This window comes from Megascapheus bottae, chromosome 2, assembly GCF_031878675.1.
Source record: "Megascapheus bottae isolate mThoBot1 chromosome 2, mThoBot2.hap1, whole genome shotgun sequence".
Lineage (NCBI taxonomy): Eukaryota > Metazoa > Chordata > Mammalia > Rodentia > Geomyidae > Megascapheus > Megascapheus bottae.
This window is the reverse complement of record NC_143510.1, coordinates 92,125,764-92,147,688: the sequence shown is the minus strand read 5'-3', so window position 1 is coordinate 92,147,688 and position 21,925 is coordinate 92,125,764. Positions and strand designations below refer to the sequence as shown.

Sequence of the window (21,925 nt, the reverse complement as noted above, 5' to 3'; positions counted from 1 at the left end):
GGCAAATCTGGGCAGCAGAGCAGTCGGGGTGAGTCCTGACCTTGCCCTACCTTGGGGGGGCGTGGCTTGATCGTGTCCCCGCCGCATCCCTCCCCCTCCCCCGTCCCCCCGTACCTCCACTCCCGCCAGGCCCAGGTCCTGTGCGGAGCGCACGCACGGGACGCAGAGGGCGCGGTCCCGCCCTTCACCACGCCCCCTTCCCTCCAGGTGCAATGAGAATCGTCCTTCTGCACGCGCTCAGGCCCCGCCCCTCCCCAGATGAGCCAATCCTCGTCTCTGCTGGAGCAGACTGACCACGCCCCCTTCCGGGTCTCGCATCTGGCCCCGCCCCATCCAGCCTCGGTCCCGCGTGACCCGGGCGTCTGCACGCGCGACTCCGCCGGGCGCGCGGAGCTGCAGCCATGGCTGTCACCGCCGAGGGCGCCCGCAGGAAGGAGCGCATCCTCTGCCTGTTCGACGTGGACGGGACCCTCACGCCGGCTCGCCAGGTAGGGCCGGACGTTTGGAAGCTGTTGCCGGAAGTGTCACCGGGGCAGGTGTTGGGACCTGCGCGGCGGGACCGCAGCGCGCTCCGGACCTAGTGCGGGACGCCGCGGAGCAGGTCCAGGCTCCGGAGCCCCTCAGGCGGGACGCCGCCGAGCAGGTCCAGGCTCCGGAGCCCACCCAGGCGGGACGCCGCGGAGCAGGTCCAGGCTCCGGAGCCCCCTCAGGCGGGACGCCGCGGAGCAGGTCCAGGCTCCGGAGCCCCTCAGGCGGGACGCACGCCTGACCGCACCCCGGGACCCCCTGCCTGCCCTCCCGAGCTGGCGTCCGCAGCGGGCCAGAGTCGCCCTCTGCTGGGGGCGACGAGGCGGTGGAGGAGAGGACTCCTTTTCTAATGGGTTTTGGGGTTCCCCCCACCTGGAGGAGAGGGCCTACAGGCCTAGCCTCTTTAGGATGGAGACACTCCAGCACATCCACAGTAGGGGGGTAGGGTTCTTCCGGGACTGGATCTCCAAACCTCTGCCCCACCCCAAGCTTTCTTCTCGAATGAGTCCCCAGACCCACCCTCTCCAGCGGCGTGCGTGAATCAGCAGGCAGGCCTTGCTCAAGGACATCCCGGGAGTAACACACTCCAGGGTGGGAGCCACGAGGAGCACCCTGGAGCAGGAGCTGTGGGGCTGGTTACCGGGGAGAGGCTGATGGGAGCCCAGGCCTCGCGTCTGAGTGCCCCTCCCCTCTGCTATGATGAAGTTGCTCACCCGGACAGGGTCAGCCACCCTAGAGGAAGCCACAGAACTGAGCTGGAAAGAGGTTGATGCCCAATTAGGAAACCTCTTTTTCCCCCCAAGAGCCATATGGTCGTATAACAGTATTCAAGAGCTATACATAGTTATCATAGAGACAGGCAAAACAGACTAAGGATAGCCCACAAGAAGCGTGTGTATGTGCATGCGTGTGGGGGGGAGGGGGCTTCTTTCTTGTGTGTGTGCATGTACATGTAAGTGCCCAGTGCTTGAACTCAGAACCTGGACACAATCCCTTAGCTTTCACTCGAGGTTGGTCTTGTACTACTTGAGCTGCAGCTCCACTTCCAGCTTTTTGGTGGCAAATTGGAGATGAGTCTCATAGACTTTCCTTCCCAGGTTGGTTTTGAATTGCCATCCTCAGGTCTCAGCCTCCTGAGTAGTTAGGTACAGATGTGAACCACCACTGCCTAGCTTTGTCTTATAGCAAATAATTTTGATAGCTTTATATGGCCTGCAGCCTGGACCCCTGAGTGCCTCTTGTGATGCTCAATTGCCATATCCTGTTCATTTTCCACCACCAGGCCCCACACTTAGTGCTTTTCAAAGTTAATTTTTAATTATATAAGTGGACATGAGCCCTTTCTTTCAATAAAAAGATGCCACTTAACAGAGAAGTCTCTTCTGGTCACTCAGCCCAGCCCCTCTCCAAAGTGACGTGGTTACCTGTGTAGTGTGGCTTCCTTCCAGATGTTTATCTGGATCTATCTAACCAAAGGAAATATGAGGCATTGTTTTGTAAAGTTATTTTTAAGTAAGTGGCTTTGTAGTGGATACAGCCTGGTTTTTTTTGTTGTTGTTGTTGTTTTAGGGTTTTTTTCTTCCTGGGCTTGGGCTCAGGGCCTGAGCACTGTCCTTGGACTTTCTCAAGGCTTAGCACTCTACCACTTGAGCCTCAGCACCACTTCCAGTTTTTTTTCTATGTATGTGGTACCGAGGACTCGAACCCAGGTCTTTGTGCATGCTAGGCAAGCACTCTACCACTAGGCCAAACTCCCAGCCCCTACAGCCTGTTTTGACAGTTAACAGCATGTCTTGGGAGCCTGTTGTATGGGAAGCAGAGATGTGCCTTATCCGTGTTCTTGAAGTGAAGGCAATATTGTTCTGACATTGATGGCAGGGAAGTGGCTTGACGTTTCCCACTATTATAACACATGCCCCAGTGAACCTTTGTGTGTGCCTGAGCAAGAAAAGCAACTCAGGGCTTTTTAAGTTTTAGTGGATCTCACCAAATTATCTTCAAAACAGCAATATCAGTCTATACTCTGTGTGTGTGGGGGGGCCTTAGCTTTTTTACTCAAGGCTGGTACTCTACCTGCAGCTTTTTTTTTTGTCGGGGGGGGGGGAGTTTATGAGGCTTGAACTCAGCCTGGGCGCTGTCGGTGAGCTCTTCAGATCAAGGCTACCGCCCTATCCTTGAGACAAGTCCCACTTCCCATTTTCTGGAGATTGAGAGTCTCAGGTTCTTTTGTGCCCAGCTGGCTTGGAACGGAGATCCTCAAATCTTAGCCTCCTGAGTAACTAGGATTACAGGCGTGAGCCACTGCGCCCAGCTTTCCTGCAGCTTTTTGGGTGTTAGATTGTAGATAAGGGTTTCATGGACTTTCCTGCATGGGCTGCTTTCAACTTCAGTCCTCAGATCTCATCCTCCTAAAGTAGTTAGAATTACAGACATAAGCCACCAGCACCTGGTTTTTGAGGTGGGACTTTGTTGTGTGGCTGAAGCTGGCCTCAAACTCTGATCCTCTTACCTCAGCCTCCCAAGTGCTGGGATTACAGCTATGAACCACTATGCCCTGAGTGCAGTTTTTTGTTTTTTCTCCCAGGCTTTGTTTTTATTTTGTGGTACAGGGATTTTGAATCCTTGTTGGAACCCTTAGTAGGCAAACACTCTCCCACTTAAGCCATACCTCCAGTCTGGTAGATCTGTCTTGATTGTAGTCCATCACATAGAGTCAAATGTGTTATTTTCCATTTGTAGAGCCGTGTGTCAGTGTTCAAAAAGCTTCAGATTTTGAACTTCAGATCTTTGGACTAGAGATGGTTGGCCATTCCTGTCACAGTTCCAGGTTGAACGTGGGCTCCCTGGATTCTGAGCCCTAAAGTCCTGAATCCTTTTCTTCCCTCTCTCCAGAAAATTGACCCTGAGGTGTCCGCCTTCCTGCAGAAGCTACGAAGTAGGGTGCAAATTGGTGTGGTGGGCGGCTCTGACTACTCAAAGATTGCTGAACAACTGGGTGACGGGGATGAAGGTAGATTTGGGTCCAGGGCTGGTCCAGTTGGGGTGGGCCGAAGGGAGCTGGGTGGGAGTGGGGAGGGGCTTGATTATCTTCAAAGACCCAATCCTGCCTCTGTGGGCAGAAGAGATACAGAAGGCACCAGATAAATGGCTCCCTCACTGAGCCAACAGACATTTAGTGAGCAGCTACTGTAGCCAGGCACTGTACTAGACTCTGGAGAGACAGAGGAGAAAAGCAGGCAGGATCCTGCCGGGCAGGGCAGCGACTCTGCTGTGTCGGCTCATCTTTACATCAGACATCATCAACAGTGACTTGTTGAAAATGTCCATAACCCTCACCATCCTGTGTTAGGACAGCCACAATTGCCCTGCCCCAGGTGTAACAGCAGAGACTGAACTCCTCCAGGAAGTCGCAGGGACCTCAGAGCCTCTAGGTTCAGCTTGGTGGTAGTAGATGTCCACTGCCCCTCAAAAAGAAACTTCCTTCCATTTTTTTCCTTTTTCCTGCCCCCTTATTCATCCCATCAGGAAGTCCAAAATCATCTCTCTACCTTGATTCTGTCTCTATTTCACCGCCCTGCCGTCATCCAGGCAATTGTCACCTGTCACGTGGATCCTGTGAGAGTGTCCCGGCCAGGTTTCCTGAGCGGACACCCTATACACCCACTCCAGCTGCTATTTTAGGCAGCCAGAGATGAAAATGGGGATCAGTGAGAATGCCGGGTCCCAGGCAGAGGACTATGGGAGATGGCGTCCTCTGTGGACAGCCCTGGAACACTTCCACAGAAGGGTGCTAGATCTTGAAGATGGTGGGGGGGCAGGATGGGCTTCAAGGTGGAGACCTGCCTGAGCAGTGTCCTAAAAGACTGACTGCGTCCTGAGGAAGGAAGCAAAAGCTACCAGAGTGGAGGCTGGTGACCTCTGAATGCCACCACAAACATACTTCCACTTGGGGTGACTAGTGAGCCCAGTCCAATAGTGTGTGTGTGTGTGTGCGCGTGCTAGTACTGAGGCTTAAACTCAAGATCTAGGCCCTGTCCCTGAGCCTTTCTGCCCACTCTGCTACTTGAACCACAGCTCCAATTTTTTTTAGGGGGGTGGCTAATTGGCAATAAGAGTCCCATGGACTTTTCTGCCCAGGCTGGCTTTGAACCTAAATCCTGAGCTCTGAGCCTTCTGAGTAGCTAGGTTTATAAGTGTGAGCCACCAGCATCTGGCCTCATGCCCTTTCTTTGTCTTCTGGCTTGTACGTGGTCCTGAAGTCATTGAGAAGTTTGATTACGTGTTTGCTGAGAACGGGACGGTGCAGTACAAGCATGGACGGCTGCTCTCCAAGCAGGTTTGTGCCCTGGCTCACCCACTTCTCCACTCTGGGGTGTCCTGGGGTACCTCTGTCCTGTCATGCATAGAGCCCTGTGTTCCGTAGACCATCCAGAACCACCTGGGGGAGGAACTGCTGCAAGACCTGATCAACTTCTGCCTCAGCTACATGGCCCTACTCAGGCTGCCCAAGAAACGGTGAGGGCTCGCTTGGCCTGGGCCCTAGGACTTGTGGCCTGTGGGAGGGTCGAGGTACGGGTCAATCAGCTAGAACTTGAGCTAGTTGGGCTCCTGACTGTGCGTGCGTGCGTGCGTGCATGCGTGTGTGTGTGTGTGTGTGTGTGTGTCTGTGTGTGTGTCTGTGTGTCTGTGTGTGTCTGTGTGTTACTGAGGGAAGAACCCACAGCTTGCTAGGCAAGCGTTTTCCCTCTGAGCCATATCTACCTCCCTATTTACTGCTGGGTAGATTCTGGTCACCTATGAAATCCGGGAAGGCTGGGGTCCACTGGGGCTGGACTTGAGTTCAGAACTGCTCTCTTCTCCTTGGCCCACTGTCCCCTGTTGCCTGCAGAGGAACCTTCATCGAGTTCCGGAATGGCATGTTGAACATCTCGCCCATAGGCCGCAGCTGCACCCTGGAGGAGCGAATGGAGTTCTCAGAACTGGATAAGGTACCACCCACTTGCCACAGGCCCGCAAGACCTGACTCAGCCTTCTGAGCCTCAGTTTCTCATGAGTAAAATGGGTTGCAGGGAGGAGGTCTTCTGAACCAATGCCCTTGGGCAGGTACTTTGTGCCAGGAGTGAAGGCACACCAGCCTCTTTCCAGTGCTGCTGACTTGAACCAACACCTCAGCATCTTTGCCACTTCCCGCCCTACCCAGTCCCCTAGCCTCCTTTCCCTCAGCCTCTAAAGCCAGTCCTACTGTGCACATCCACACAGACGAGAGTCCACTCTCTCTCTGCCATGTTCTCTCCCTTAGGACTTCCCAAAGTTGCTCCCCTTGGCTCCTCCATCTCCTGGGCCAGCTCCTTTCCCCAGCACGCTGTGGAGGACCTTTTAAGCCTGGCTTTGATTTGCCCCCTGCCCCCCCCCCCCAGTGCTTCCAGGGAGAGCAGGTGGGTGGGGCCATGCAGCTTGCATGCTGTGTCCTCAGGCCTAGGGGTGGGCAGTGTCCACAGACACAGACTGTTCTTGTTGGGGCAGGTGATTGACTGTAGGTAGAGCTGGAGGTGTGGCTTAGTGGTAGAGCACCTGCCTAAGCAAACATGAGGTCCTGGGTTCAAACCCTAGTGCTGCCAACAACTACTCTCCACTTACACACATTTACAGGGTCCTCCTTTTGGGCCATGCTTTACCTCCTGTTCCTACAGAAAGCTGGAAAGGCAGCTTTGCAGCTGTGTGCCTCTGTGTTCTCATCTGTGAAATACAGTAATAGTGGCTGCCATCTCACAGGCTGTCAGCTCCAGCCTGTGGAGCCAGTAACCAGCCCAGCATGGAGCAGGGGTCCAAGAGGCAGGGGTATGGTTGGCCCATACTGACTTTCCTCTGTCCCCTGCTCTGCCTCCTTATCTGACTCTTGTTCGGAGACAGGGGAGGGACAGGGGAGGAATAATTTATGTTCCCTACACAGCCTGGATCCCATGTTCCAGCTTCATTTCAGGTTCTGGGTCCTTCAGACTCAACAGGGATGACAAGTAGTTCCCTTTTTTAGAAGAGGACACACAAAGAAGTCAAGGTCACTGGGCATCAGAGGCCATCCAGTAGCCAGTCTGACCCTCTAGTCCCATGGAGAAGGAGGTGGCACCCACCCAGAGCCATGTGGAAATATTTCTCTAGCGCTTTAGGCTCCAAAGAGCAGCCTGTGGTGGGGTCTGAGGCCAAGAGGCCACCCACCTGCTGGGAGGGCAAAGCCAAAGCTGGCATTTCTGCTTTTCTATGAGAAAGAAGCAGGCAGAACAAATGGGCGTGGAGAGGTCACATGACCTGTCCGTGGAACAGCACAGCATCCAAGCCTGGAGGAGCCTCTCAGCATTATCTTCTGGCCTCCACTGCCTGCCTCGTCCTAGTCCGGCCCATCTGAGTTTGGGTGGTACCTATCACCATCCTGTATTCTTAGAGGCTCTTTGGTTACCCCCAGGATGTGTCCACCCCTCCCCACTTGGTCTCCGGGCCTCTGATTGGTCTGTCCAGCTACCTATCTAGCTGCTTCAGCCCCATCAGGATGCTTGTCTCTGTTCACTGCTGTGCTCTTCAGTGTGTCTCTCTGGGCTGAGTTGGACATGCCCTGCCTCAGTCCCGGCCTGCCATTCTCCCCAGCAGTCTTGACTGGGCGTCTTTGTGCCTTGTCTTCATGCCAGGGAGGGGGGATGGCGTCCTGGGCTCTGCCCAGTCCCCCAGCCCAGCCCGGTGCTCAGGAAATACAGCACACACCTGGCTGGGACCAGATGTGCTCTTGATACCTCTGTGAGCCCCTGCTTCCCCTTATTCATGGGGTTTCTGCTTCCAGCTTCCTCCATTCCTCCAAATTTGCCATGTTAACTCAAACTGAGCCCCACTCCAAAGTGGATGCTCTTAGGTTGTTGGCCCTGACCCTTCCTTCTTGGGTCTCCACTGGTAGGCTGGCTGGCTGCCTGCCTGCCTGCTGGCTGGCTGGCTGGCTGGCTTGCTGGCTTGCTTGCTTGCTTGCTTGCTTGCTTGTTTGTTTCCTCCCTCCCTTCCTTCATGTGCCAGTCCTGGGGCTTGAACTCAGGGTGTGGGTGCTGTCTCTGACCATTTTGCTTAAGGCTAATGATCTGCCACTTGAGCCAAAGTTCTTTCTTTCTAAGTTTATTAGAAATAAGAATCTCATGGACTTCCCTGTCCAGGTTGGTTTCAAACCATGATCCCCAGATCTGAGCCTCCTGAATAGCTAGGATAACAGGTGTGAGCCACCAGCACACGGCTGTAGGCCTCCATTACAAGATCACAGACTGTCTACATTGGGCGACCTTGAACAGGGCATGGCCCCTCTCTGAGCCTCGTTTCCTCGGGTGGGGGTTATTCCCACCTGGAAAGCCAGTAAGCTCACGTGGATTTCATGCCCAGCACAGGCCTGGCACACAGCAGGTCCTCTGGGCCTCAGTCAGCGCCCTTCTTTCCACAGAAGGAGAAGATCCGGGAGAAGTTCGTGGAGGCCTTAAAGACAGAGTTTGCCGGCAAGGGACTGAGGTTCTCGCGAGGTCTGTACATCTCATCTGCTGGCAGCAGGTCTGGAAAGCGAAGCACAGAAGAACATACATACAGACACACGTACACATGCACACACACACATGCACATGACACATGGAGCCCTCAGTAGGCCAGAGTTTGGTGTTTATGGATGCCTGGTCTTGCCCCCCTCCATAAATTCCCTCTGGCCTTCTGATACTGATTTCTCCACCCTCACTCCCAAGTCCAGCTGGCTTAGCAGACCCAGGGCACTGTCCAGATGTGTAGAATCTGGTTTCGCTCTCCTCTGCTATTCACAGTGCCCCCAAGGCAGAAGCTGACCTCATGCAGCTGACTTGGCCTCTGTCTCTCCCATTCCCCAGTTGCTGGGGTCCTGCAGAGCTTTTTGATCATATCACATCTTTGCTGGGAACCCCTCAGAGGCTGTGCCCCGACCCCCCAGTCTCACACTAGAGCCCCTGTGGCCAGCCTTCTCCTTGCCTGACAGTCCTGCAGTTTGCCAGGTCATTCTCCATCCTACCTGTCCTTGGGGACTGCACCCCCAGGCATCCCCATAACTTCCCCAGCCTTGCAGCTGGCTGAATGCAGTCCCCCCCACTCCTTACTCTCAGGTGGTTTTGTGCAAGGGGAGGGGGAGTTGTTTTTGTTTTTGTGGTCCGTTATGGGGCTTGAACTCTAGGCCTGGGTGTTGTTCCTGAGCTCTTCAGCTCAAGGCTACCACCTATCCCTGGAACCACAGGGTTACTTCCCATTTTCTAGTGGTTAATTGAAGATGAGAGTCTCGCAGGCACTAGGACTTTAGTGCTGGAGCTGTCCGGCTGGCTTTAAACCTTGATCCTCAGATCTCAGCCTCTTGAGTAGCTAGGATTCCAGCATGAGACCCCCCCGCCCCCCCCCCCCCGCTTCTCAGATGGTTTTTGTCTGTTTCCTCCTGGATCAAGCCCTCCCTAAAGATCTTGAGGCTCGTGTACCTAGCATTCAGCAGGCTCTCTGGTTTGAATGAATGAATGAACAAGGGGCCTTGCCCAAGCTCAGCTTATGAACCCCCAGCCTCGCCTGCCCCTCCCAGGAGAGTGACAGCCCCCCTTCCGCAGGAGGCGTGATCAGCTTTGACGTCTTCCCGGAGGGCTGGGACAAGCGCTACTGCCTGGACAGCCTGGACCAGGACAGCTTCGACATCATTCACTTCTTTGGGAATGAGACCAGCCCTGTGAGTACGGGATTGCCCTCAGAACCCAGAGCTCCGAGGTCAAGGTCATAGGACACAAGCCGACAGGGTGGGCTCCCTGTCACTGCTCACCAGCTCCATTATACAGCCCAGGGAGGGACAAGGGCCAGGAAGATGGAGACAGGGGGCTTGCCTGAGGGACCCTGTGTGGGATGGGTATCCCACCTTAGCTCCAGGTCTCACCCAAGCCCTCGTTTTCTGTGTGCAGGGCGGGAATGACTTTGAGATCTACGCTGACCCCCGGACTGTTGGCCATAGCGTGGTATCCCCCCAAGACACAGTACAGCGATGCCGAGAGATCTTCTTCCCGGAGACGGCCCATGAGGCCTGACCAGGGCCCACTCCAGAACATCATGGCGTCAAAGAGCCCTGCCCTGGCTTAAAGAAAGGCCCATGGATGCCAGTACCTCCTCTGGCCTACAATACGGTCTTGTGTGGCCCACTGTAAGGTCCACTCACACGGGACTAGGGTCTATGTGGTGATCATATGAGACAGGTTCCTGAGTGGGTCCCACCCTCCACCTTCCACCCCACCAGCCCCCAATATGGCTGTTAATGGTACTTACAAGAGCAGGGCAGCCCTGTCTCCCCTGCAGAGGGGTGTGTGTGTGCCAGTCTGATAAGGAGCCTGCCAGGCCAGGCTCCGGGAACAGTGTGGCAAGGAAGGTGCCTCTCTCCAAGGACTTTATGATATTAAATTACAAGGACAAGATAAGGCATGAGATGTGTCTGAAGAGATGATTGCCCACCCTGTTGAGTCTCTCAGGGCCACTGAGGGGCAGAGGCTTACCCCGGTCAAACACCCATGGTGTGACAACATCCTTCCTTGTCCTCTTCCCCAGCTCCCTCCCTGGGAACCTGACAGACAGCTGGGGGCCAGAGTAGGTCACAGTTGAGTTTATTGCCAGTGTGAGGAGGGTTGAGGGGGTCCGTGGCTGGGGGCCTGGGAGGATTTCTGGAAGCGGGGGTGGGGGGGAGAGGCCTGCTGCCCCTGGCCACATAGGCCCCACCTGTGCCTGCCTGGTGCCTAAAGCAACCCTGCTCCCGGGAGGGAGGCCTGAGAACCAGGGACTCCTGTGTCCCCAGGGCCAGGCCTGGCCCAAGAAGCCTACCTTACAGTAGGCGGCCAGGGTGAGGGGCTCACCAGAGCCTGTCCGCAGCTCTGGGGTCCCAGTTCTGTGTGGTGGACACTGGGGCAGGGGCAGAATCAGCCCCCACTGGGTGTTACCCAAGGGTGCCTGCAAGGCACAGAGCCCCTCAGCTCCACTTGCAGATGGATCTTATAAACGTCATTGTCCTGGCAGGTCCTTCCTTGAGCCTTTGACCCCACTTATTCCCCCACCAGGTAATGGGCTCTCACAAAAGAGGGGCGAGGCCCCTCCTGGCCTCCCAGGCTGAGATACACACATATGACACACAGCTTGACGCCAAAAGAATGCCAGGTGACAGGGACGGCCACACACCAGGAGGACAGGCTAAGGACCACCTTTGTAGCTGGGGTTTGGCCTGGTCTTCCAGGCTGAGGGCTGTTGGGTGCTAGGCCTGGGCTTGTCTACAGGGACATGTGAGCCCCCTGCAGTGGCCACTGTGGGCAGGCCCGGGCAGCGTGTCCACGGAGTTCATGGGTCCAGGGAGATGGGTGGCTCCATCCAGGCAAGATGTGGAGGGAACACCTGCAGACCAGTCTAGAGATTCACAGAGCCACTGCCAGCCGCATGGGAACCCCAAGTCCTGCCACGGGCCCCTCTTTCCCACCTCTCCAGTGTACTGATAGCTGTGCACCAGGGGACCACGCAACCCCATGTTTTGTCCCCTTTCCTTGCTTGAGGCCAAAAGCTTCCATAACTCCCTCACTGGCCTCTAGAGAGAAGGGTCCAGGCCACAGAAGGGACCCTAGCCCCGGGGCAGGGCACAGGAGCACAGCAGAGTTTGGCCCAGGATTGGGGGAGACAGGAAGGGTGCAGGGTTATACTAAAGGGGTCTCCTTGAGTGCCGTGAGCTGACACGGGCTCCCAGAGCCTTGGGCAAATCACTGGACAGGTGGACGGCGCCTGTGTACATGGCAGGGCAGTGAGGGAGGGGACAGGCCACGGCAGGGCCCGTGGCCTCCTGTCATCCAGCTCCTGGCTCACTTAGAATCATGGATCATGGGAGGCAGGGGCACACATTCACAGCCACGAGGACAGACAGACAGACAGACAGACCGGGGCAGCAGCATGGTGGGGTAGACGGCCAGCTACTGCCCGCCCTTCCCGTGTGGCACCCCAGCCTAGGAGCCCACCACCTGGCCGGACCAGGTCTCGTGGGGCGTGTGAGGAGCCAGCTGCGTGAGCACCACCTCCACAGCCTGGAACTTCTGGTTCTTGGGTGGGATGGGGCACATCTTGTAAGTCACCTCGTCACCTTCCACTGGCACGTACTCCCCCTCGATGCTGGGGGGACAGAAGAGAGGGGGGGGGTCAGTCTAGTAGCAGGTCGCAGGCCAGATCCCCAGATCCCTGTGGCAGTCTAGAAGAATAGAAGAAGGTCACAGGGCTCGGCTGGGACACTACAGGGTGGGGGGAGGGGACAGACCCAGACCCACCCCTAGCTCCGCCCAGCTGCCCCAAGTTGATAGGCCAGACCAGGCTGGGGGGCGCCCAATGGTCGAAGCAGGAGACTGGGGAGGCAGGACTCACTCGGACACGTGCACAAAGATGTCCTCAGACCCATTCTCTGGGGTGATGAAGCCATGGCCTTGTGAGCGGGAGAACTGCTTACAGACGCCCTTGAACACCGGGCCGGCGGAGGCTCGGGCTGTCCTGGGGAGCGGGGTGAAGGAGGAGCTGTGACCTGGGGACCCTTTACCCGTCCTGGACCCAGCTGCTGTCAGGTCACATCGTCCCCATTTCACAGATGCCAGACTCAGGCCTAGAGACCGACCAGCCACACTGCAAAGATGGTTCCTGCCTCCTTGCCAGAACCCTCTCTGCTTCACACCCTCCTTCCTGAGCGTGTCTGGGCTCATATGGGGTCTTCGGGTAAAGATTACAGAGTGCAGGATATCCAGCCTAGGCCTGAAGTCCCCACACAGGGACCTCACTATCTCCTGAAGCAGCTGTGCCCCGCACCAGCACCCCGCACTGGATGGTGTGGTGGTGGGGGTATGTGGGTGTGTGGGGGGAGTCCTAGGACTTGAACTCAGGACCTGGGCTCTGTCCCTGAGCTTCTTTTGCTCAAGGCTAGCACTCTACCACTTGAGCCCCGGCGTCACTTCCAGCTTTTTCTGTGTATGTGGCACTGAAGAATCGAATCCAGGGCTTCACGCGTGCTAGGCAAGCACTCTCTCAGTAAGCCACCTTCCCAGCCCTATTTTGTTTCTCCTTCCTGTCATTTCCTAAAGCACCTGCTCTGTGCCTGGCCTGGGCTTGGACACGGAGCCATCAACCCTTAACATCAAAAACAACAACAACAAAAAGATGCTTTTGTCTTTGAGCCAAGTGGGCTCACACCTGCAGTCTCGGGAGGCCAGGATCTTAAGGACGGTGTCTCTAAACCCATGCCCAGCAGAAAAGTCCAAGGTACTCACGCTGAATATGTCCTGGTGCGTTTGGTGGGCAGAGGACTGGGCAGGTCCCGGGATGCAATGCCACCTCTTTCCCAGACCCTGCTGCCCTCCCTGTGGAAGGGGAAGGTGGGCCAGACAGGAGACTTGGGGGAGTGGAGAGGTGGCACCACGGGGGGTGACGCTGTGGACTCTGATGTCATGGTGGACCCCTCAGGAGAGCCTGGTGGACTCTGGGGCTCAGGGGCCGGGGAAGGACTTGGATGTCCTTGCAGGCAGGGCCCGGCCTGGCCCTGCTCAGCAGCTCTGCCAGCCACAGGCTCCGTCTGCAAAGCAGAGAGACACGGGAGAGTACAGTGTGTGGACAGCCCAGAACACAAGCCAATAGGCCTGCTCCTGCCTGCCCTGCCAACAGCCTGACTTCAAGCCACCATGCTGTCTCCCTGGCTCAACATCCTCACCAGAAAGACAGGCAGGCTGGGAAGAGCAGGTGTGGGCCTCAGTGATAGAGCGAGTGCTTGGCATGCATGAGGCCCTCGGTTCAAATCCCAACACGAAAGTAAGGCAAAACTAAACCCCAAGTCTTTCCAGCTTGCAGTTAATTCTATAACTCCAAGGATCAGAGAGGTGGGACATAGGGGGGCCAGGATTTGGCTTAAGTATCAACTGCCTCAAACTCATCCCTGGGTTCAAATACCAGCTCTGTCACCTTCAACTTGGTGACTTCACTGAGGTAGTTGCCAGGTTCTGGTGGGTGGCCGACCTATTGCCGCTCACTCAGGAGACTGGAGGATCATGGTTCAAAGCTAGTCTGGGAAGAATAGTCCAAGAGACTCTGTCATTAATAACCAGCAAAACGCAAGGCAGAGGGATGCCAGTGCCTCACGCCCAAGGAGGCTGAGAACTGAGGATCAGGGTTCAAAGCCAGTCCAAACAGACAAATCCTCAAGACTCTTATCTTCAAATAAAAACCTGAAGTAGAGGTGTGGCTCAAGTGGTAGAGCATCAACCTTGAGCAAAAAAGCCAAGTGAGAGCATGAGGCCCTGAGTTCAAGTCCCAGGACTGTAAAAAAAATCAATAAAATTAAGTAAATAAAGTAAAGGAAGGCCATCAGCAGCGCTTCCATCGCGGGCAGGAACGCAGGGGCGGACAGGACAGCCTGGCTTCCTGCCTCGGCTGTGTACCCTTGGCCATCAGTCCTAACCCCATCTCTGGCTTTGTGCTGTGGATAGGGAGGAGACTCGAAGGACCGACTTGAGGACAGGCATAGCTCACAGCGAGTCCTCGGGAATGTGAGCTACTTTTCCTTAGCCCAGTTTCTCCCTCTCCAAATGAGGTTGGAGGGTTGTGGCAAGGTGATAGAAAGCTTGCTCAGCATGCAACACACACACACATTATATACTAGGTATACCTTGCTGAGGAGTGAGTGCTTTGTGAAGCAATCTCCCAGCACCCACCGATACAACACGTTGTGACAACAGATAGAAATCCTGTATTGTAGTCACTGAACATCAGTACCTGTTCTAGACTCTGTGTGTGTGTGTGTGTGTGTGTGTGTGTGTGTATGTGTGTGTGTGTGTGTGTGTGTGAGTAAATGTAAGTGTATGCTGGTACTGAAGCTTAAACAAGAACTTCCTTGGCTTTTTGGCTCAAGGCTGGTGCTCCACCACTTGAGCCACACCCCACTTCCAGCTTTTTGCTGATTCACTAGAAATAAAAGTCTCATGAACTTTCCTGCCTAAGTTGGCTTCAAACCATGATCCTCAGAGCTCAGTCTCCTCCGTAGCTAGGTTTCTAGGCCTAAGGCCCAGTGCCTGGAAACTTGAGGAAAGCTGTCTGATGGAATGGCTCAAGTGGTAGAGTACCTGCCTAGCAAGGACAAAGCCCTGAGTTCGAACCCTAAGATTATCAGAAAGAGAAGGCAGGGTGGCGGGGAGGTAGTACAACCCCCAATGCCCCCATTGGGGGAATTCTCAGCTCCAGGCCCTTCGATACCTACCTGGAGCTGCCCCTCACTGGGGGAGAGAGGCAGGTAGCACAGCCGTACCACCACCCTCTGGGGTGCAGGGTAGAGCTGCCCTCCAGGGCCTGATGTGGTGCTGGGCACTGACATAGGATGCTGGGAATACTGGGGGGTGGGGCAGAGCCTGAGTGGTTGCCAGGGAGATGCAAGCTCCGAGCAGCTGCCATGCTGAGGCTGCTCTGGTGGCGGGGTGACCGGGCTCCCAGATCTCATGCTAAGCACGTGGTGGCATGGGAATGTCATAGTGCCACCGGGGTTTCGGGGCCTCCCTCTCCCCGATGGCTGTAGAAGTGGCAGGTGGAAGAAGCTACAGAAATGGCAGGCCTTCAGACGGCTTCTTCCACCTCCGGAGCAGAAGGGTGCTGGCTTTTCTCCAAGGGCTCTTCTGGGTGGGGAGCACTGAACAGGAGAGTCCGCTTCTCCCAGACAGGGCTGGATGAAGTGTTGGAGGCAGGCAAACGTCCGCCTCAGCTCCCTTTTTTTAACTGCTACAGCAGCTCTTTGAGGTGTTACTACTCCATTTTGCAGACAAGGAAACTGAGGCTTAAGGAGGTGAAATGGCTAGCTCAGAGCTCTGTGCACCAGGATTTCAAGCAGGGAGGCTAGTCCTGGAGTCCTCAGTACTAGGAGGGGTGGAGTTCTGTGTCAGGTCTGCATCTCTCAATTTTTTTTGGGGGGAGGCGGGGGGCTGTCCTGAACCTTGAATTCAAGGTCCAGGCATTGTTCCTGCACTTCGATCCTCAAGGCTAGATCTCCACTTCCGGCACTTCGGTGGTTCATTGGAGATAAAAGTCTCACAGAGATTCCTGCCTGGGCTGGCATGGAATTGTATCCTCAGGTCTCCGCCTCCTGAGAGCTAGGATACAGATGTGAGCCCAGCTTGCTTTTGGTTTTTAATGTGACCTTGACAGCCCCCCTCCTCTATGGACCACTGGGGACCTGAACGTGGAGGAATTGCATGAAAAGGGAAGAAGCCGAGGTCCAGTGTGGAGCCTCTTTCTAGAACCTTGTTTCAGTGTCCATTATGTGACTTCCTACAGTGCTTTTGCAAAGATCAGTTTCCATCTGTAAACTTCCCATTTGCCTTACAAGGCTGGAATTATAATCATTTCCATTTTCCACATGGGACAGCTGAGGCTCAGAGAAGGTAAATGACTCATTCATGTCACACAGCAGGCAAATAACCAGTGCTCTTCTATGAAAAGAAACCCTGTGCCTGGTTCAGCTAAGAGGAGACTAGAGTTTCCCCAAGAACTTTCCTCTGAGAAGCCAGAAGGAAAAATAAACTCCCTACAAAGCCAGTGGTAGCTCCTATCTATAATCTTAGCTACTGAGGAGGCTTAGAGATGAAGACTAAGGTTCAAAGTCAGCCTGGGTAGGAAAATCTGTACGACTCATTTCTAAGTAACCACAACAAAAACAAAGGCAGAAAAGTGGATCTCTGACTTGAGCACAAAAGCCCAGGTCCTGAGTTCAAGCCCCAGGACCGGCCCCAAAACAAATCAAAGCCAAGAGCCAGCTATGTTTGAATGCATTTGATCCAGTTTCAGGCCAGCCCCCCCTGTAGAACCAGCAGTTGAGTGATTCTCCCTCTGAGCCTCTGTCTGCTCCTGTGAGAGATGGGCTAACCACAGCCCCCAGCTCAGGCTGCGGGAGGAGCCAGGAGCTGTGTCTGCATGCACTGCCCGTGAGCGTCCCCTGGCCAGCTGCTCTGGCTCTGGTTTTCCAGCCAAGCTCACCTCCGTCTGCTCCAGCACACCCTGTGCCTCTGCGGTCCACAAGGCCAGGGAGGCCACAGAAAACCACCCAGGTTGTGGGGAGGGAGCCCTGGCTGACTGCAGTGTCCCTGGACTGTGGTGCACTGGACGGTGAGTCAGCCCGGGCATCAGGCGACCAGAGCCAGCTGGAGCCCTGTTCTACTTCCCACCACCTTCCCTCATCCTCAAAGAGAGGCCTGGAAATGGCCGTCCTGAGTCTCTCTTGAGCAGGAGACTCCCTCTCAGCCCAGTCGGATTAAGACCAGCAGACTAGCTCACCCATGCAGGGCTGTGTGTTCCAGGACAAGCAGCTGCCCTTCTCTGGGCTTCATCTTTGTCTCCAGCTAAATGAATCATTACCTCAGCTCCCCTTGAGGTCATCAGCCAGTGGCTAACGCCTGTAATCCTAGCTACTCAGGAGGCTGAGATCTGAGGATCAAGGTTCAAAGCCAGCCTGGGCAGGACAGTCTGTAAGACTCTCATCTTTAACCATCAAAAAAGGCAGAAGTGGGACTGTGGTTCAAGTGGTAGAGTGCTAGCCTTAAGCACAAGAAGCTCAGGGACAGCACGCAGGCACTGAGTTCAAGCCCTAGGACTGGCACAACACACAAAACAAAACAAAGCATCTATGGGGCGTATCCCAAGCTGACATTTCCCAATGTCATCATTCTTACATGGCAATAAAAATAATTACACATAAGCGGGGCACAGTGGCTCACGCCTGTCATCCTAGCCACTCAGGAGGCTGAGATCTAAGGATCGAGGTTCAAAGCCAGCCCAGGCACTAAAGAACATGAGACTCTTATCTCCAAATAATCACCAGAACACTGGAAGTGGTGCTGTGGCTCACAGGGTAGGAGGGTAGCCTTGAGCTGATGAGCTCAGGGACAGCACCCAGGCCCAGAGTTCAAGTCCCACAACCAACAAAAAAAAATTACACATAAATACAATGCACACACATAATCCAATTACAACTGAGGACCCAATATTGGAACAACAGACACCAAAGGAACCCCGGCCTTAGGGGCCCCGGATCTGTGGGAGCGTGGGAGCTTCAAACTCAGAGTGGGCAGTCCTGATTCCGGAACAGCCTCTGCTGCCATCCACTGATTATTTCCACCATCCACGCCTGCTGTCCTTCCAGCGCCACCAGCATATCCATTCTACAGAGGATGGAGTGTAGAATCTAGCTGAGGCTCAGTTTCTACATTTGTGAGACAGGGCTGGTGGTGGCTGCTCCGGGGAGGTGGTTGGTGAGTGTCCCCAGCCACACACTTTAGCTTGAACCCTCCAGCCAGCCTCACCATTTCCTCCCATGGTAGCTGAACCCCAACACTCAGTGCTTGGGCTTCGGGCAGGAGACCAAGGAAGGCCCCCCAATCCCCTCGAGAGGGAAATGCAGGGGTGTGGAACGAGTAGGGAGCCCCACTTGGGGTTCTATTTCTGCTGTTGCACTGAGTCAGTTGTGACCTTGGGTGAGTCACCCCCAACTCTGTAAAGCTTAAAAACAACTCCCCCAATTAAATCATCCGAGCCTGGAGCCCCGGGATGGGGAAGCAGGGGGACTGCAGTGGATATCATTGCCAAGGCAGACGTACCGGGACCCCAGGACTCTCTGATTCAATATTGAAGCTGGTCTGCTGTAGGCCCCGGACCACCAGAGAAAATGGGCCACCTGCCTGGCACCCCCCTCCCCAGACACTCCTTAAAATACACTGCAGCTGGAAATGACCTAATTAAACCTCCTCGTTCCCCACCCCCCATACACAGTGTGTGTGTGTGTGTGTGTGTGTGTGTGTGTGTGAGAGAGAGAGAGAGAGAGAGAGAGAGAGAGAGAGAGAGAAAGAAACCCCAGCCAATATTAGATCTTATGACTTCAAGAGACCCCTTACCCTCTTCCTGTTTTCTGCCCAGGCCATTGACATGGATGATGGCTATGGGGTGGGGGAGGGACGGGTAGTCCAAGAAGAGCCACATGTTCTCAGCGCAGCTCTGCCTGCAGCTGGCTGTGTGACCCTAGACAGGTCGCTTTCCCCTTCTGAGTCTCCCTGAGGACATTGGACAGGTGGCAGTCCCGTGTGGAGTGGTCCCCAGGTCCCAGGCAACGTGGTCCCAAAGTCCCTGAGCCTCTCAGCTGTGTCCCCACCCCCAGCTCTGTGGGGACTGTTTCACAGGTTTGGGGGACATGAGCCCCACTCTGGTCTTCTTTCTCATGTTTCTGTGAAATAACAAAGGTCCAGGCTGTCTAGAGTCCCCTTCCCACCTGGCTCTGGGCCCTGAAGGAGGCTGGGACCCTGGTGGGCAAGGGGAGGGTGAGAAGCTCCCCAGGCACAGAGCACCCCCTGCTGGTGGCCGCCTGTGTCTCGCTGGGTCACAGCATGTCCGGATGTCCCTCCCCGGCCTGTGGACATCCACGAGTGTGTGTGGTCCACACTGAATCTCCAGGTCTGGACAAGCCTCGGTGCCCTTCAGGGCCTCTGAGAGGCCTGTTGGTTTGCACCCTTGTTTTGTTTTTTTGTTTGCTTGTGTTTTCTTTCAGGTGGGGGCAGACAAATCAGAATGGGCACATAGGGATGTTTTTGTAAAAAGACTTCAAGGAAACGGGTCAAGAGATAAAGCTGGGAGGGGAGCACTTTGAGTCTGGAGTGCTGGAGACCTCGTCTGGAATGGAGGTAGGTTTGGGGACCAGGCCGCCCCTCCCCCGCCCCGGGCAGTGGAAGTGTCTGGAAACACTTCTTTCCCAAGGAGAGGCCCCCACGGGAGGGCGTCCAGGGGGCGCGGTGCCAGGCTCTCCGAGGGGGTGCCCCCTCCCACCAGGCACACTTCCTCCTCCCCTCCCCCCACCCCAGCAGCTGGAACAGTTCTCTGTTTATTATTGTTCTCCCCGGGTCCCTCTCTCTCCCTCTCGCAGGGAAGAGCCCACAGGCTGGCAAGCTAGCAGGAACCTGCTGTCTGGGTGTGAACCGACAGCATCGCCCCTTATCTCCATTGTGCCAGGGCCACCCAGGGGCCTGAGCCTGCCTCCGTCCCGGCAGCCCACGGCTGGGGTGGCCCGGCTCAGCCCCGGGTTTTGTCACCCTTGCCCTCTAGGGGCTGTGCCCTGGGGAAAGGGGAAGGCAGAGCCAGCCCTGCAGGCCGGTGGGCAGGGGCAAAGGCGAAAACAACAAGGAGCCACCTCTCCGGCCAACTGACACAATTCTTTCCAGCCCACTGGAGGGAAACAGAGGCAGGCGAGGACCTCTGCGTGGGGTGCCATGATCTGCCTGCCCCTCCCCGGCTCCAGCCTAGATTCTAGGAGAAAACAGCAATGCTGGTCCTGACCCTCCCGCATCTGTTTGGCAGGCATCTGCCGTTCTAGACATGAGTCCCAGACAGACAGACAGACAGACAGACAGACAGACACATGCATTCACACATGGTGGCTGCTGCATCTCTGCCCCCCCATCCCAGGGGGAAGAGGGATGAGGAGAGGGAGGAGGGAGGAGGGGGAGCTCTTCTGTGTCCCCTGCTGGGCTAGTCCCACTCCCCCCCACCTCTGCCAAGCCAGCTCCCAGCCAGGCTGCCCTCAGCCCACCTGCCCCTTACCTCGCCCAGGCGCAGGGGTCCAGGCTTGGCCTCTGCAGGCGGCCGCACTCCGCCTGGCTAGTGAGTGCAGCAGGCGGGCAGGTCTGGACGATGCGTTGTGCGTGTGCGTGCGTGTGTGCGTGCGTGTGTGTGTGCGTGTGTGTGTGTGTGTGTGTGTGTGTGTGTGTGCAGGCGGCACCTCCGCCCCCCACTCACTCACGCACGCCTTCCTGCTGACGTCAGGGTGGGCGGGAGGGAGGGGCCGGGATGGGAGTTTGTACTCCAGGCTTAAAGGGACGCTGGGGCCTCCTGAGCCAGGCACTGCCAAGTGAGTGACTAGCTGGCTCAGCCTGGCCCTCCCTCCCTCCCTCTGTCTGTCTGTCTGTCTGTTCAGAGTCCTTACTAATGCTTCTTGTTTTGGAAGGTGGCTTTTACTACTGGGCCAAGCTATAATTTACCTTGCTAAGTCAGGGCAGCCACCCAAGAATGCAGGGGAGGAAGAAGTGAGGACAAGGCCACATTCCTGTGAGCAGAGCAAGGCGGTGCCCCGTGAGAGTGTGAGTGAGTGTGTGTGTGACAGAGAGAGAAAGAGAATCCGTGAGTCTGTGCATGCCATGTGTGGGACCTGCAGGGTGAAAGGGGAGAAGGAAGGCCAGAGAGGGGGCCCTGTGGGGACATCAGACCCCCAGAGACTTCCACACCTCTCCCCTTTTCCTCTGGAGATTCTCACAGTGGCCCCTGTCCTCCACAGGCATATGTGGTGTGCCACATGTCCCCTGTCCCCTGCTGTGGCTTCGATGGTGAGAAATGTCGACAAGTCACATGAACGCATCTCTGGCATGGAGGCGTTTGACATGAGATGGACCATCTTTTGAATCTGATGAACATTCTACGGGGGTAATGAGCTTGTTACACACACACACACACACACACACACACACACACACACGAGGACTGGCCCCACTGGAGACACAGTACACTGCTGGACAGCTGGGTGGTCCAGGGAGAGGCATTGTGGGGAGGGGTCCACGTCCCACACGGCCGTGGATTCAAATCTCAACCCCATGTTCTGTGACCTTGACTGGACTCCGATTTTCCCTGGGGCAGTTGTGGAGGCCCAGGTGTAAGGAGTCTGGAAGAACGTCTCCACTGATGGCCTTCTTGCCTCCTTCCTGCCCCTGCTCATCAGCCTTCAGTGGGAAAACAGAACAATAAGCCTGGCGCCCCTTACTCATGTCTATAATCCCAGCTACTCAAGACCCCGAGATCTGAGAATCATGGTTTGGAGGCAGCTTGGGCAGGGAAGACTAATCTTAGACTCAAGTAGCCAGTAAACAGCCCAAGTGGAGACATTAGCCATGAGTGAAAAAACTGAGCTGAAGCACAAGGCCCTGGCATCAAACCTGAGTACCAGAACACACAAATACATGAGTACAGATATAAGAATGCCTACTTAAGCCCAATTATTTATGTATTTTATTTTTGTACCAATTCTCAAGGCTACTACACTACCACTCAAGGCTGGTGCGCTACCACTTGAGCTCTGTGTTTGGGTAACAGAAGTAAGAGCCTCACAGATGTGCCAGTCTGGCAATCCTCAGATCTTAGCTTCCTGAGTAGCTAGAATTACAAATTGTGAGCCACTAGTGCCAGGATCACTTTTGACTTTTTTTTTTCCCCCTGGTTAATTAGAGCTGAATCGTATGGACTTTTCTGCCCTGGCTGGCTTAGAACTGAGATCTTCAGATCTCAA

At 55.5% G+C, this 21,925-nt stretch overlaps 2 protein-coding genes across 2 annotated transcripts; one reads left to right on the top strand and one right to left on the bottom strand.

The window, feature by feature from the left end:
• Positions 1–346: 346 nt before the first annotated feature.
• Positions 347–10,140, top strand: Pmm1 (phosphomannomutase 1). The gene is made up of 8 exons (XM_090328809.1): positions 347–488; positions 3,421–3,538; positions 4,788–4,864; positions 4,952–5,043; positions 5,417–5,516; positions 7,991–8,066; positions 9,150–9,265; positions 9,492–10,140. Exons 1-8 carry the CDS (start codon positions 402–404, stop codon positions 9,612–9,614), a joined length of 789 nt encoding a protein of 262 aa, XP_090184935.1. The 5' UTR covers positions 347–401; the 3' UTR covers positions 9,615–10,140.
• Positions 10,141–10,165: 25 nt separating this feature from the next.
• Csdc2 (cold shock domain containing C2) lies at positions 10,166–20,360 on the bottom strand. The gene is made up of 4 exons (XM_090328810.1): positions 20,194–20,360; positions 12,852–13,153; positions 11,962–12,084; positions 10,166–11,715 (listed from the first exon to the last, which is right to left on the bottom strand). The coding sequence occupies exons 2-4, from the start codon at positions 13,028–13,030 to the stop codon at positions 11,553–11,555; spliced, it is 465 nt and encodes a 154-aa protein (XP_090184936.1). The 5' UTR covers positions 13,031–13,153; positions 20,194–20,360; the 3' UTR covers positions 10,166–11,552.
• Positions 20,361–21,925: the final 1,565 nt, after the last annotated feature.